Source organism: Micropterus dolomieu, linkage group LG20 (assembly GCF_021292245.1).
Source record: "Micropterus dolomieu isolate WLL.071019.BEF.003 ecotype Adirondacks linkage group LG20, ASM2129224v1, whole genome shotgun sequence".
Lineage (NCBI taxonomy): Eukaryota > Metazoa > Chordata > Actinopteri > Centrarchiformes > Centrarchidae > Micropterus > Micropterus dolomieu.
Genome location: NC_060169.1, coordinates 20,845,710 through 20,860,404, shown reverse-complemented (window position 1 = coordinate 20,860,404; position 14,695 = coordinate 20,845,710). Strand labels below are relative to the sequence as shown.

Sequence of the window (14,695 nt, the reverse complement as noted above, 5' to 3'; positions counted from 1 at the left end):
GCAGATAAGTACTGTGAACATGACTTAAATGTTGACGTTATGCCATGTAGCTTAGTCGGGGGTGTTTAAAAACAATGAACTCCCCCCGTGACAAGGAACTGGCACCCTTATCTCGGAAACACCGACTCATGGCTGCAGCCATGCCCGGTGAGGACAGCCCATTGCCCGGTAACACTTCCAGGAGTGATCGGAATGGATTAGGGGGACTGGTTCACTGTTTCATATGTGGAAGCGGAGTTACACCAGGGAAGGAATTAAGGTTGCAAGTGACATATCAAAAAGAGAGGATTCCATTTTTCCCGTTTCTACAAAATCAGGAGCCAGCTCCGGGTGCGTGTGAAGTGAGCCCGGATGGACATACGCTGGTGTGCGCCGTGTGCCACTGCTTTCTAAAGGAGCAGTGGAACTCATTCGAGCGGAGCAGGACGCCCATTGAGAAGCGCATGTACTGGTTGAAACGGCCCTACCAGTGCGACTCTCGGCGGGTCCCACAGGAGTGGAACATCTCTTACGATCTGGAGAGGAGAATCAGTGTTAGCAGCCAGAACTACGACGGGGGCGCAGACTCTGATTTCTCGTCCTTTTCTGAAAACGAGAACATATCAGACCAGGAGATGGATTTTCTCGACCGAGCCGGTATGGGCAAAGACAAGTGCCTGAGAGCATCTGGCAAATCGCCAAGAGACAGTAGCAGGAAGAACAATGTCATCAGTGTTAAAAACAGTCCAGATTCACAGCGGGCAATCCGCTACCCGGTGGGTGGTTATGGGGCGCAGGGATCGCCAAAAGCAGAGTGTGTTCTGCCGGCGAGGCGCGGTGCTAAAATTATGAATAATGTCTGTCAATCATCAGAATCTCTGGCAAAGTCCCAGGAGAGATTCCCTCAGCGATGCCATGACAGCCGGCTCTCCGACACACCTGTGCAAGACAACGGGGTCATTATGCGCAACAGGCTATGGCTGGAGGAGCAGAATGTCAGACATGCGGATCCGCGTCAGATTCAGCGTCTTACTGACAGCAGCTGTGCTTCGTCCAGACATCCATCGCTGCTGTACCGAGGAAAAGGCGAGGGTCACTCTAAAACTGCACTGTCATCTGTTGGCATCATTGCTCCCACTAAATGTAACATAGCTGTTCACAGGGAGAATGACACGGACAACTCTGATGAAGGTGAGATTAACATTACAAGTGATGATGACATAGACAGGTATGATAGCAAAAATGGCCCAACAACTCAGCTTAGAACTGCCAGAGACCTTTCAGCGAGAAAAAGATCCAAGTCCCACCACACAGAGGAGTATGTTTGCTATATTTGTGGCACTGGTCTCAGACGTGATGGCTGTTTTAAAGTCAGTGTTCAGAAACAGGAGAGGGCACAGGGTGAGCCCTTCTTTCCCTTCCTGTGTCTTCACTCCCCTCCCCGATGTGCAATGCCCATCAGTCCAACAGGTACAACCCTTGTGTGTGGCAGCTGCCACACCTCCCTCATACAGCAATGGCAGAGCTTCCAGGTGGCGGATGTGCCTGTTCTCCAGCGACTGTATGTAGTCCCCCTCAACCAGGCCACAAGTTCTCTCCACCCTTCCCAGCTAACTCCCCAGGAAAGGAAACCTCCAGAGTCCATGGAGTGCATTAATGAACCCAGGGCTTCCCATGAGGCCTGTTTTCTTTGTGGTCAGGAGTGTGAAGAAGATATGAGAGTAGCATATGCACAGGCTGGTGTTGGCAAATCCCGTGGCACAATGTATTTTCCCTTCATCAACATGTTGCCTTGCCCACCGAAAGCCCAGGGTGTGAGGAATGGCCGCATACACTGCTGCCCACAGTGCCATTTCATTCTGGAGGAGATCTGGGGTGCATATCGACTCAGCCTTAGTGAGGACCTCATCACCTCTGTCAGCTCCTTTCTGGTCAGGTACCACGCTGCCGTGGCCATTGAGGGGTCTGGACCAGCCCACTCCCAGACAGGTGTGGCCTCTCGGCCCAGCAGCTCCACGTCGGTGTGTTACCTGTGTGGAGCTGAGCTGTGTGCAGGTGGAGAGTACCAGCTGCATGTCAACCCACCAGGGCGTTGTGTGGAGAGGGAGCCTTTTTTCCCCTTTCTCACTGTCCACCCTCCGGCTCCCCGTGCCAAGCCAGTTGATGCCACAGGCCTGGTGTCAGCTTGTAACCTCTGCTACCATGACCTACACACCCAGTGGGCCCAACATGAGAGCAAGGGCCCGGGTCCCTCCACTCCTTCTACCTCTAGTTTATCCAGTGCTGGCCCCCAGCCACCCAGCTCCCCTTGGGCTCGCCAGTACAGCTGTGAGGCTTTTGTGTGTTTCTTCTGCAGGCAGGAGCAGCGCAGGCTAGGAAGGCTGTGTGCTGTTACTGTGGCCAGGCTACCTGTGTTCCTGTATGCACCTCGCAGCACCCGCACGCTCCTGGTGGATGATGGGAGGAGGCTTGTGATTGGCTCATGTGTGGAATGTAAGGCCATGGTGCAGGTGGGACAGAGCAGTCAGCAGGACAGGGAAGGACTGGGACACGGAGCCTCAGATGGGGAGAGGAAAGAACCAGAATCAGCCTCGCCACAGTCTAGACTTAAGGTAAGACCAAAGCAAACTGGCTGATAACACACACAAAGATGTTCTTCTTTTTACTTAGTGTCTTCAAATTTAATTAAATGCATTCATGATTGGTTAAAATGACAGTCTCCTTTTAGCTATTAATCTCCCCTACTTTCCCAGAGTGTGATGCAGACTGTGCCCTCATACAACCTCTGAGTCACATGGCAACGGTTGATTTTAACATTTTGCATAGAGGAATTGGATAAAGAAATGCAGCTGGGTAATAATCGATGCACATGGTGCTTTTTGTTCTTTTGACAGTTTTACAATGCTTCAGTTAAATGCATTAATATCCTAGAAATCGCTTACTGTGGTGGAGTACTTTATTTTTGCAGAAGAATAGGTCTCAAACAGTAATGTTTGTTTGTATGGGTGAGTGTGTGTCTGTGTGACTGGAGACTGAGCTTATTTGGGGGTGGGGGACAGCTGGGATGAACAATGATGAGACAAACATTTTCATCAAAACTTACTTCTATAAACACGAGTGGAAAACTGTGGGGATCTGAAGGCCAAGGCCAGCCTCGTGTTTGCTGTGTGCATGTGTGTGAGAGTGTGTTTATTTGAGCAAGCATGACTGAGTATGTCTCACCCAGTGCTGAACAGTTTGTTTTGGTTTGAGCATGTTGACAATCTTAAACAGTATTTTCAAGGAAGTTAGTTTAAAGCAAGTCTCAAATCATAACATAAATGTACAAAGAAATGCCTACCCTACTACCTCTTTTACTTGATGTATACCTCATTTCCTCCAAAACATCAGCTACATCATTCTGTTACCAGTACCTCAAAAAACCTATACAACAGGAATTGAAAAAAATGTAATTCTTGAATTAATTCTGACAGTTTAGTGTAATGGAAATAGAAAACCAACGGTGAGAAAATTGCTTACTTTCCATATGTTTGATTAGGAGTGAAATATACATGATGACCTATGGGCACAAAGATAGAGGCTCAACCACAATAACAAACATGACTCACAATTAATTACTCTACCTGTTCATATGAAAATGTGTGCTCACACAGTCTTGATAATGCATTGACTTGATGTGTAAGGCAATTAATTAAACTTACTCCTTAAATAATCATGTTAATCACACCATTCATGGATATAATGTCATGTCGCTGAAAACCAGTTTTGTTTTTATAGACCAAAATCACAAGTATTGCTTTGCTTCACTAGTCCTGTCATCCTTTTAAGTCATGTTATGTTTATGTTAAGTTATGTTATGTTAAGTGCTACTATTAAGGAGGTCAAACTGTGTCTCATTCATAAAGTTTACAATTGTACAGGTAGTATAACATTTATTATCAGTGGGTCAAACATCCAGTCATCTGTAATTATTTATATGTTTAGTTAGCAATGTAGTTGAAGCATCCATATATTGATGCATTTGCAAAACACATAAATGATTAATGATATAAATATAATAAGTCATTGATAATTGATCCCTGTTGATGCCATGAGACACTGATTTCACCTAAAGTGAGAAAGGGGACAATGTGACTGTACATCCCCACACTCAGTCAGGCAGTAAGTAATTCTGGCTCAAAATCTGCCCATATCTGGCTAATCTGGCACTGATGGATGTTTAAAGACTTTGTACTTTGCAGTAATTATGTGATGTGTTTTATTATTGTAATGGTTCCTATTCATGTGAAAGTACTGCATGTTTAATGTTGTTATAAGTGATTCTGACAAGTGAAGATGCTTGCATAGGTGGTCCAGATGGGCTGGCTCAGAGAATAGTACATGTACACACTTCCCCTCAAGAGAGATCATTCTGTCATCGTTCACTTTCTTGCCTTTTACTTCCTTTTTCTGTCTCCAAAGTTTGGTTTCTTCCCTCTCCTCTCTCAATAACACACACACACACACACACACACACACACACACACACACACACACACACCACCCTGCTTTTCCAGATGATCTATAGCAGTGGATGGGAGTTGGTGGCTGTGGGGCAAAATGTGAGGACCAGTGCAGAGCAACTGATTATGGCGCTGTGTTGATGAAGAACTGAAGAGCATTTAGTCAGCCAGTTGGCTCTGTGAACAGCTCTGTCATGCAAACAGACACCGACTGTCCACCCATACTGGACACATGAAGAACATCTGTGGATGCCATTCACACTCAGCAACCTTAGTATGTTGCACACTCACACCAGCTGTCTAGAGCTGTCCACCTAATTTTGTCTTTATCCCTTAAAGAAGTGTTTAGAGTCCTCCAAAGTTAAGTCTTTATTATTTGTCTGAGCACTCGTGAGCTTGTCCCAGATGAGCTCATATGAGGGGATGTTCCTGATATGATGATCCTGAGTATAATTATGGGACCAATTTTTCTGTCTGCCCAGGCTGGGGCATCATATGGTGGCTGGGATGAGAGGAGTGTCGGAGCAGGCATGGTTACGGGCGTTCATTTTGAATTGGGAGGGTTGCAGGTGGCAGAGCCAGCTTTGGCATGAGTGAGCCAATGACCTCATGGCTGAGAAAGTGCCAGTGTGCGTTTCTGTGGGAAGGGGAGGTGCAAAAGAGCTGTGGGAACAGGTGCTTTGTCCTCTTGTGTCATACTGTATGCTTGAGAGGGTCTGTCATCGCTGGGGTTTGGGCTGTCAGGAGGGAGTGTCCTCAGCTGGTTCCCTTACCAGTGAGGGTGCCTGTTGCAGGGGGGGCTATACAGAGATAAACACACGCTCACATTCAGTATTCTATCCTGTTCAAGATTTTCATTCATTTTCATTTATTTATTTAAAAGGGACAGTGCACAGTACAACGTAAATGTTTCCATTTGATGTGCTGTACCAGATTATAGCTTCAAGCTTATTGACATCTGCAGTTGCACAGCACTTTCCCTCAGTGCCCCAAAATACAAAGCTGCAGAGCAGGGACAGTACCAGTGATAAATTCATGTTTAATGTTCAGAAGTCAGAGACCTGACCAAGACGGCGACAAATGATATCTTTAGATTAATGAGATATAGTCATTGTACTGCTCACTATAGTGTGAACATTATTGTGCATGTATAAGTTTTTTTTAATGTTTAAATGTGAAAGGGTGGATGATGCTGCACTGTCTGTTTTCCCTGCTTGGTAAGATATGAATTAGCCCATGAAATGAGATCTGCCAGAGGACACTCTATAGCTGCTAAAAGTAACACACAAATACACACGCACACAAACACAAGTGATAGGCGGTTATGCTGCCATGTGTTTAATTAGTATGTTGCATACGACCTTTGACAGGTGTGTAAGTATAGACCACCAGCCAGGGTCTGGGGAGTGGCTGCTGGTCAGCAGATCTTTCACTTGCACTTCACATGCACGGGAAACAGATGTCCACTGATTTTTGGTCCATCCATTAAAACTGTTGCATACACATAGCTGTGTTTTCTGCTTAATAAGATGGCAGCAGGATGGCATACTTGGAAGAGAGACTACCATAATGCTAACACAATGAGGGCCATATTCATCTAAGCTCTTTGTGCCTAATTTCTGACACATTGTGCACTTAAAGATGTGTATGTTATTTATCAAACGGATGCAATGATGCGGAAGTTGTTTGCCTCTCACTCATGCTACTTTCCCTTACGGATTTGCATGAAGGAGAGAGGCTTCCAAAGATATAGTCATCTCAGCACAAATCTTCTCTCTGTTTTACTATCCCTCTGCTTTAGCTCAGCACTGAAACACACTGTGTGTGTCTAATACCCTCTTCATGACAACTGTTTGGGGGTTCTACAGTAATAAAAACACTGTGACTTTAAAAAATACCTTTTTGATTTGACTAACTGACCACTGAAGCCTCATATTAGATTCCGCTGAGCTTTTTAGAGAATCTTTACTCTAAAAGAAGTGGATTTTGTTCCCCATCCTTCTATTGGAATCACATTAAGAGGGGATCTCTTCACAGCCAGCATGGACAGGAGAAATTACAGCAGCTAATAATAATAACTTTTCAATTTACATATGGGCATGTATGTCTTGAGTTGAAAAAATGTAAACCTATCCTTTAAGAGGAGAGAAATAATGATAGGCAATGTAGTGATAGCAAGTGTAGTCATATGGATGCAGAAATCTCTGCATCTGAAGATAAAGTACACATTTGTTCAGGTAGAGTAAGGGATAGTTGTGTGGAGAAAGAAATAGTTAATCAACTTGTATCCTATGTGGCTCTGAATTAATTGAAGAGCAAGAAAAGCATCTATGAAAAAATGTTCGAAAGTTTAACTTTTTCACAGCTCTCAATAATATATTAATATGGATATTAATAGTAAAAGATGCTCAAAAGATTTTCTTAAAGGTTAATTGCAGATGCAGTTTATTTTTATGCTTGCTGATTTAACACAAATTTCATCTCTCAAGTGCGCATTGTGACTTAATGCAATAACAAGGAATTCTCAGAAGCTGATTATCTAATCATCTTCAACCTTTATAAATCAGGCTCACATTTACAGGTTGGATGTGCGAAACGCATGAAAGGTTCAACAAAAAGTTGAATCCTTGTGACAGTCATTCAGGGGTGGGCCTGCATTCAAGAATTTATAACAGAGATTTTAGATAATGGGTACATTTACTTCACTTTACATCACTTAAAAAAAACCTTTGAATGAATGAGAAAAGCAAGAACCAAAATGTGCTGAAGAAATGATGGGATGCTATAGTTATACACAGTTAATATTATTCTTATGCTGATTACATTCCAGTGCTGCATAACTTTGCTAGGACTGGGATAGATTGCATGCCTCTGACATAGATGCGTATAATTGAAGCTTATAGCTAAACCCACAGTCTCCTTACAGTCAACAGTGTGTCTTCAGCTTGTGTACATGATGGACTAAAATAGCAAATAAATCAATCATTAGTCAACCTTTGCAAAGATAAATGCTACACAATTGTACATGGATACAGAACATACAAACATATTAAGCCTGTCTTGCTCATAAACACTCATATATGTGTGTATACACTGTATGTGTGTGTGTGTGTGTGTGTGTGTGTGTGTGTGTGTGTGTCTCTGTATCCATGCATTGGTTGTTTATCTTTGTATGGTGGTCTGCTGCGTGACTGTTTTTAGTGGATGATTATTGTTGACCAGTTAGAATAGCGGAGACAGGTTTCAGGAGAGTTCAATCATTCTGTCTGTGTGTGTGTGTTTCTGTGTGTAACGGAGAGGTGTGTGTGTGTGTGTGTGTGTATGTTTTCTGTGTTGATATGATGCCCCTTTTGTGTGCGTGTGTGCATATTGTGTGTTCATGTGTGTTTTGTGTAAAAGATTGACTGTGTTCTCACTGCACAGCCCATATCCTGTAAAGGAGGTATTTGCTGTCACAGGAAAAACATGCCGGCATCTTGACAGTGTCGCCAAAGGAAGATTTATAGCGTAGTGAAAGAAGAAGTGAGGGCAAAATTACACATCAAATCTGGATGTGAAGTTGAAAAGGGAGTGAAAGATTGCCCTGAGTGAATCATTGGAAGAAGAAGAGAAAAAAAGAATGGGAGGCTGAGAGAAGGTGAGGGGGTTAATGGGATTTAAATTGCAGCCAGAGGAAAACAGAAAAAAAAGTCTCATTCTCATCAATTCATCATAGAAGGAAATATTGCAGCATGCTGGCCACAGAGCCTGTTTTACCCAGAAAAGGGGATTCTGTTAAACTGTGTTAATTTGATACATGTGAGGTGGTGTGGTCTTAACTTATGGTGTGAGCTGTTCTTATGTGTGCGTGTGTGTGTTTTAGTAAAATCCATTCATATTGCATGTGTCCTGTAAAGTTTGTGCAGCTGTGCTTATTTCTTCTCCCTGCAGTGCAGTCTGACAGACAGCCTTGCGTTTCACAAGGAATCCTTTGGTATCTGAGGGGCTTAATTTCAAAGCTTCAGGAGGTGGGTTTTGATTTAGCACTCAAAGCTTTAATCTCTCTCTCTTCCCGCTAGCATCCCTCAGTGCTGCATTCTTGCCCATATCTGAATGAAGAGATCAGACCCTGAATGGAGCAGATGAGATGGAGGTGTTCCAATGTTTCATTTTTTGTCTCCCCTTTTATGTTTCAACCATAGAATGTATAAAACATGGACGTAGTGTCCGTGTCCTTATTTTTCTAAAGAGCCGCTGTGAAGCTCAAAGGGGGCGACATAATTACGTCCTTAATTATGCAAAACTTTAAGCCTTAATACAATTTAAATAAGTGACGCTGTAAACATGTTAATTTCTGCTATAAGGTTGAGCATTTTAACAAGGGGGTCTATGAAGATTGACTCTCTTTTGGAACCAGCCTCACGTGGCTATTCGCTGAACTGCAGTTTTTGACACTTCAGTTTTGGCTTCACTTTTCAGCCCGGAGGTTGCTGCTTGGTGTCAACCCTGCTAAGACTTACCTATAACCCTCCCCCAGTACTAGTTTGAGGGACACCATAAATGTCCCACAACTCTGTCATTTGGTGAGTGTGTCCTAGCTAGGATCTGACACTGCAGGTCCTGACCCTTATAATCTTTGCAATGTCAAAGGTGGTGTTTGAGCTGTCCCTGTTACAGCCTTCAACATATTGCAAAAGAGAATCAATTTATCTAGCTATACCATGCATGCCCACTATGTATGTATTAAAAGAACTCGATATAAGACTCCAACATTGCTTCCATTCATTCCAATGAAAGTTGTTCCATAATATTAATCCATTTCTGTTTCCCCAAACCTGCCGGTCCTGGAGACTTTAGTTTGAACTAATGTCAAATGTAATGTCCGGAATGTCTGTTTATGTTAATTGTATAAACACCATTAAATTTACTTATGGCTAGCTAGCTTAGCTAGTTAGCTAGTTTTCAACATGGCTTCCAGCTATTAGCATACTGTAGCTGTTGATTAGGCAGAGACACGCCAGCAGTTTGTGGACATTTGGAGTAATGTTTTAGTTAACTAAATTTTAAATGCAAATATTTTCCTTCATGATTGTTATGGAATTTTAATTTCAGGGTCAGCTAAACATTCAGCTAGTTAGTGTATTTGACACTCATAAGTTGGATATTTTTTTCCATTTTCGTCTTTTCATGTGGCTGGGATTTTGTAGCTGAATTTCAATGCAGAAAATGCAGAAAGACAGCATTTGTTTGACAGAGACTGAAAACACTTGCAGTCAGGTGAGAATTTGTTATGTAAGTTATAGTGCAATTAGGAAACGAACTTCAGGAAATGAAGGAGATGAACTTCAAAGATTAGAGGTCTCCATGAAGCTAATTTGTCATCCCTGCAAATATCTGATTTAATGCTAACTCTAATCATCATTTGGATGCAGATTTTGAAGCTAGTTTGTAGTTCACAGATGAAGGCATACTGACCTTTTAACCCTGCAGAGCCAAGCAGAGAGGTGATATCGATATGGGATCAACATTCAGGGACAGGGTCAGCAAAGGTCATGTGTGAGATTGAGGGAAGGTATATTAAAGGAAGACCTGTATAGGATTCTGACAGCTGTTTCCCTTTTTGACTTAAAAAATCACTTCAGTATTATGTGGGGATAGAGTCTGCCCTTGTGATCTATGCAGTCTAAAAACTGGAGTGGTATATAATACTCTGAAAATTATCACAGAGTCAATAATTTTGTCTTTGGTGACAACAAGCGCAGTGTAAACGCTGGAAATATGGTTTTGACTTCCACATATTTGATTGGCCAACGCACCTCCTTGACGGATGAAGGGTCAAAAGTTAAAGCCAGATTTTTTTGCCGAATTTCCATGTGTTCGGTCTCATTCTGATGATGAAAGAGGGGCTGAAATTTTTTTATGCAAGGCTGAAGTCGGTCTGAACTTGACCTTGACTGCAATGTATCATATTGTTATAAGTTTATCTGTGTCTTTTGCTGCTCAGACCCCCTCTCAGGACTGTTGAGGCATGCACAGACTGTGCAATATTGAAAACATCCCTGGCTGTCCTGTCAGTTTTGTTGTACCTGTTAGGGTGGGACATCTTATAAGTTTATGATCCCTATTAGTATAGGGAGTTTGTTGACCTCGGCAACCTCCCAGAACACCTCAGCCTAGCTCCAAACTGAGAAGAGATCTAACAAGCCAAAAATAACTGAAAATACTTGAGGGTGTGCAGGGTCTTCTTAGCTTAGCAGCCTGATCTTGTATCTCACATTCTTGCATTTCCCCCCACTGTGATATCTGGCCCAACAGGGTACACTTTGACTTTGGCATCATATTATATAGTGAAAAAAATGTCATTTGTAAAACTATGCCAGTGTGTCATTTTGGCTGAGACGACTAGACGACGACTCCTCAATTTTAATATTGAGGATAACCAAAGTGTAATCCACTATAGGCTTGTGGGAGGCAAAGAGAAGAAGAAATGAATTGTAAGTGTAATTGTCTGTCATCAGTTTGTCATGATAGACTAGTAGAAGGCAGAAACAAATGGTCATACCTTTATCTGCAGATGTTATAGACCAATTTCTGTGGTTTAGGGATGGAAATAGGTTTGAAAATCACACAAATCTTTCTATAATGTCAGTGAAACAAATATCTTTCATTACATATGATTAATTGTGCCTGGCAGTGCCTCCATAAAAATAAAAGTCCAAAAGTCCATTTCCTTGAGTGGACAGGGTGAAAGGGAAACAGAGAGGGCAGTTTCCCTCTAAACCCCTGAAACCATGGACCCTGCTGTGAACTGTTTTCAAAAGTGTTTTTGTGGGTGCCCATTTGGCACCACAAAGTGTGTATGTAGTGGGCCAGGCTGGGGACACAGTCTAGTAAACTATGTGTGAACTGTTAAGCTGGGCTTCTGTGAGAACTAAGTAATGTGTGAGTAGTGCCAGTGTGAGTTTGTGTGATGTTGCCTTTAGTAAGAGTCGTAAGTGATGTCGGGAGACAAGTGCTGAGCTGCTTCTCTTTCATTGTTCTAGTTTATCTTGATCTTTTTGACTATTGCCTTCTTTATCATACAATTTTTATTGATCTGCTTCTCTCCCTTCTTTCTTAGCTCCTATGACAACTAGGCTGTGTGTCACACTGGTATGGTGCTGACTAAATCATTCCTTCTTCTCCTCTACCCTTTTCCATCTCCCATTCCCACGTTGTCCCCGCACTTTACATTATGGGGCAACTAAAGACAATTACAGTATGGAACCAGACCCATATATAGCAAATAACTACCTGCACAATGAAGAAGAGTTCTGTGGACTGTACAACATGGATGCAGTAATTTCATGTTTCTAAAGAGATGTTTTGACTCTTGGATTTGGGTTTTCTACTCGCCACCATCTTTTTCAGTTAATATTTCCAGAAAATCCAGATAACAGTCAACAAAACACACAATTAAAAAATTGCTGCCAAAATGAACATCAGAAGACCTGCCATTACCAGTATTCTGGATAAATGTGAATTTTGTTTTACAGTAGTAAACCTGGTTGACTATGGTAATTATAGAGGACAGACATTAATGTAACTATAGCTCAGCTCTCTCTGCCAGCTGCCCTTTGGCCATTGCGCATTCACCGACAGTCACATATAAAAGCATACATTTGCAGACTTGCGCTTGCATACACAAATACAGTATGTAATCTTTGATCATTATTTACATACAGACCAGCTGCAAGCATGTGTGAAAGTGTATTTGTGCACGTGTCTCTGCCAGGTGGTTGGGAGGACTGGCAGGTGCTGGCAAATGCAGCTGGATTGTGCGCACAGCTATGTGTGTGTCTTTGTGTGTGTGTGTGTGTGTGTGGGGGGGGGGGGGTCTGCACCTGGACACAGCTGGAGTGTGTGGCAGCATGGTAGCTAATAGCGACCCATTTCCTTGCCAGACATTTAACATGTAACTTTTGCTCTCAGCTGACTGGATATTATTCATTGCTATTAAGTGCTACACATTAGTCTTGCTCTTTTATACCTCCCAAGTGTAGGGTTTGTGAAGGTCTTTGTGAATGTCATTCTTTGTCATGTCATTCTCCCATTTTGTTTTGCTCTTACATCCTCCTCCTGCCCTCGTGTTCAACCTCTGTTCTGCTGATACTTCTAATGGGGTGAAGAAAAGGAAAGGCTCATTCTCGCCCTGCTGTCAAGACAACAACAGGAGTCAACAGCTGGAACCAAAAAAGCTCCCCGTAGTGGACTAAATATACTACACACTACACTCAACACACAGACCACTTGCTCCAACCAACTGGCTGCTAGATAGGTCCACCCTCTTTCTGTCAGCCAACCAGAGGACAGATAATGATTAGCATTACTGGTGATCTTTGGGAGCTTATTTTGGCTGAAGAAGACATTCCCTCCTCGAATTACTCTCTCCTACCTTCAGCGTCCCAAGTCCTAGCCCTGATACCCAGCCACCTGGTCTCTCACAGCTTGTCCTGCCAGCTCCAGGACAGCTGGGAAGAAGGAGACAGAGAGGTAGTTTTGGACTGAGCTTCCCATGAGGCTAGAGACTGTGATACCTCTGGAAGAATGCAGTTCACTATACAGTAGCCCTGACACATTTAGTATTATGTGTTGTCTACACTGTGTGCTAAAAGTAGATCTTCATGTTGGAATGACCACACAATAGTGGCACTAATGACAAGCAATAATTGCTGTCATATACTTTGTACTGGAGTCGTTTGTTGTTGCCTACTTGAAAAACTGCACGCAGTTGTCTCTGTTTGCATACTCTGTAAATGGCATACAAGAGGTTAACATTTGGACCTTGGTAAAGACTTAACTTGGGTTGTGAGTTAGCTGCCTTACTAATCCAGAGCATCATGCAAATCCAGAAAGGTTACTCAGAGGGACCTAAACATTAGCTAGGTGGTGTATACTTCAATAGAGATGTTCTTATTGGCCAAGTGGACACACACATAAACATGAACACACATCCATTAGCACACGCAGACATAGTCAGGAGTTATAGGCACTTGTGAATAGTTTCCATTGGTGAGAGCCTCCCGCACTGACATGACCATCCAATGAGTCAGAAATAAACCGATACAGTTTCTCCATCTGTGTGACAGATAGATACCATAGATACTTCCCGAAAGCCTGTCATTATTAATTTGTTAGTTTTTGCCAGCTATCCCTTTCAAGTATGCCGTTTGCACTGGCAAAATGTTATTAATATAGATTTCATGTGGCTGTTTACCACTGCTGGTTATGTCTACGACTTACTGAAAACATGCCTAACCTAATCCAATGCTATGAGGCTAACATATGACCTGCCAACTTGGTCAGTGGCCTAACCCACATGGTCAAGAGTTGTGTGCAATGTGGACCAATGTGCTTGTCACGGTTAATGTGCAGAGCACAGCCTCAAGGCCACAGTGTAGTAGCCGGAGTGGTAAGCCACCAGAGTACATTTAACCTGTCGCAAATGATCTCCAAACTCCTTGGGGTACAACTGCACAGTTACTGACTATACATGACAACACAACAATGGAAGATCCTTTACAATGAAAATTACAGAGAAAAGAATGAGATGTTAAAATCCAGTGTTTCCTCTTCAAAGAGAGCTCCCGTTATAAAAGGCTTCAGTTGTTATGAAAGCTCACAGAAGCAGAGGGGTTCTACATGTTTTTATGTTCTTCTCTTCTACAGGGGGGCTATAAAAATAGCACTTGGCTCGAGTTAGGTGTCAGAGGTCCTCTCTCTCTCTCTCTCTCTCTCTCTCTCTCTCTTTTTCCTTTTTCTTCTTATCCCAGCTCTGTCTTCTTTCCGTCTCTCTCCTTCTCTCCCCTGTCCCCCAATCACCTCAGTTCTCCTCTTTCTTTCTTTGCACCCCACCCCCTTTTCTCTCTTTCCCCCCTTTCTCCCCTCTTTTTTCCCTCTCTTCTCCCCACTCCTCTTCATCTCTCCCTGTGGTATTAGCAGGGCCACATGTTGCTGGCCTCTCCTGGTGGTGTGAGCCCCATGGCAGGCCCTGGCTCCAGGCTGACGCGTAGCTCGGTGTGTGTGTGTGGATGAGAGAGACACACTATAATGTGTGCCTGCATGCCTATGAGTGAGCGTTAGAGTATGAGTGGGAGAGTGTGTGTGTGTGTATGAGGCCACTAGCACAGTAACCTGATAGTGGTGCGGCTGAGCAGTACAGAGGGGAGCAGTGCTGTGATTTATCCTGCGGGCCC

At 43.2% G+C, this 14,695-nt stretch overlaps 1 protein-coding gene across 4 annotated transcripts in view; it reads left to right on the top strand.

Moving 5' to 3' along the window:
- Nucleotides 1–14,695, top strand: part of gse1b (Gse1 coiled-coil protein b) — a 188,122-nt gene that overhangs the window by 1,359 nt on the left and 172,068 nt on the right. For 2 of the 4 annotated variants that reach the window (XM_046031920.1, XM_046031921.1), the window contains exon 2: nucleotides 2,336–2,591. In XM_046031920.1, coding sequence (XP_045887876.1) covers nucleotides 2,336–2,591 — 256 coding nt within the window. Of the gene's footprint in view, nucleotides 1–19; nucleotides 2,592–14,695 lie in introns of all 4 variants that reach the window. The other 2 variants (XM_046031919.1, XM_046031918.1) reach the window with 2 other exon arrangements.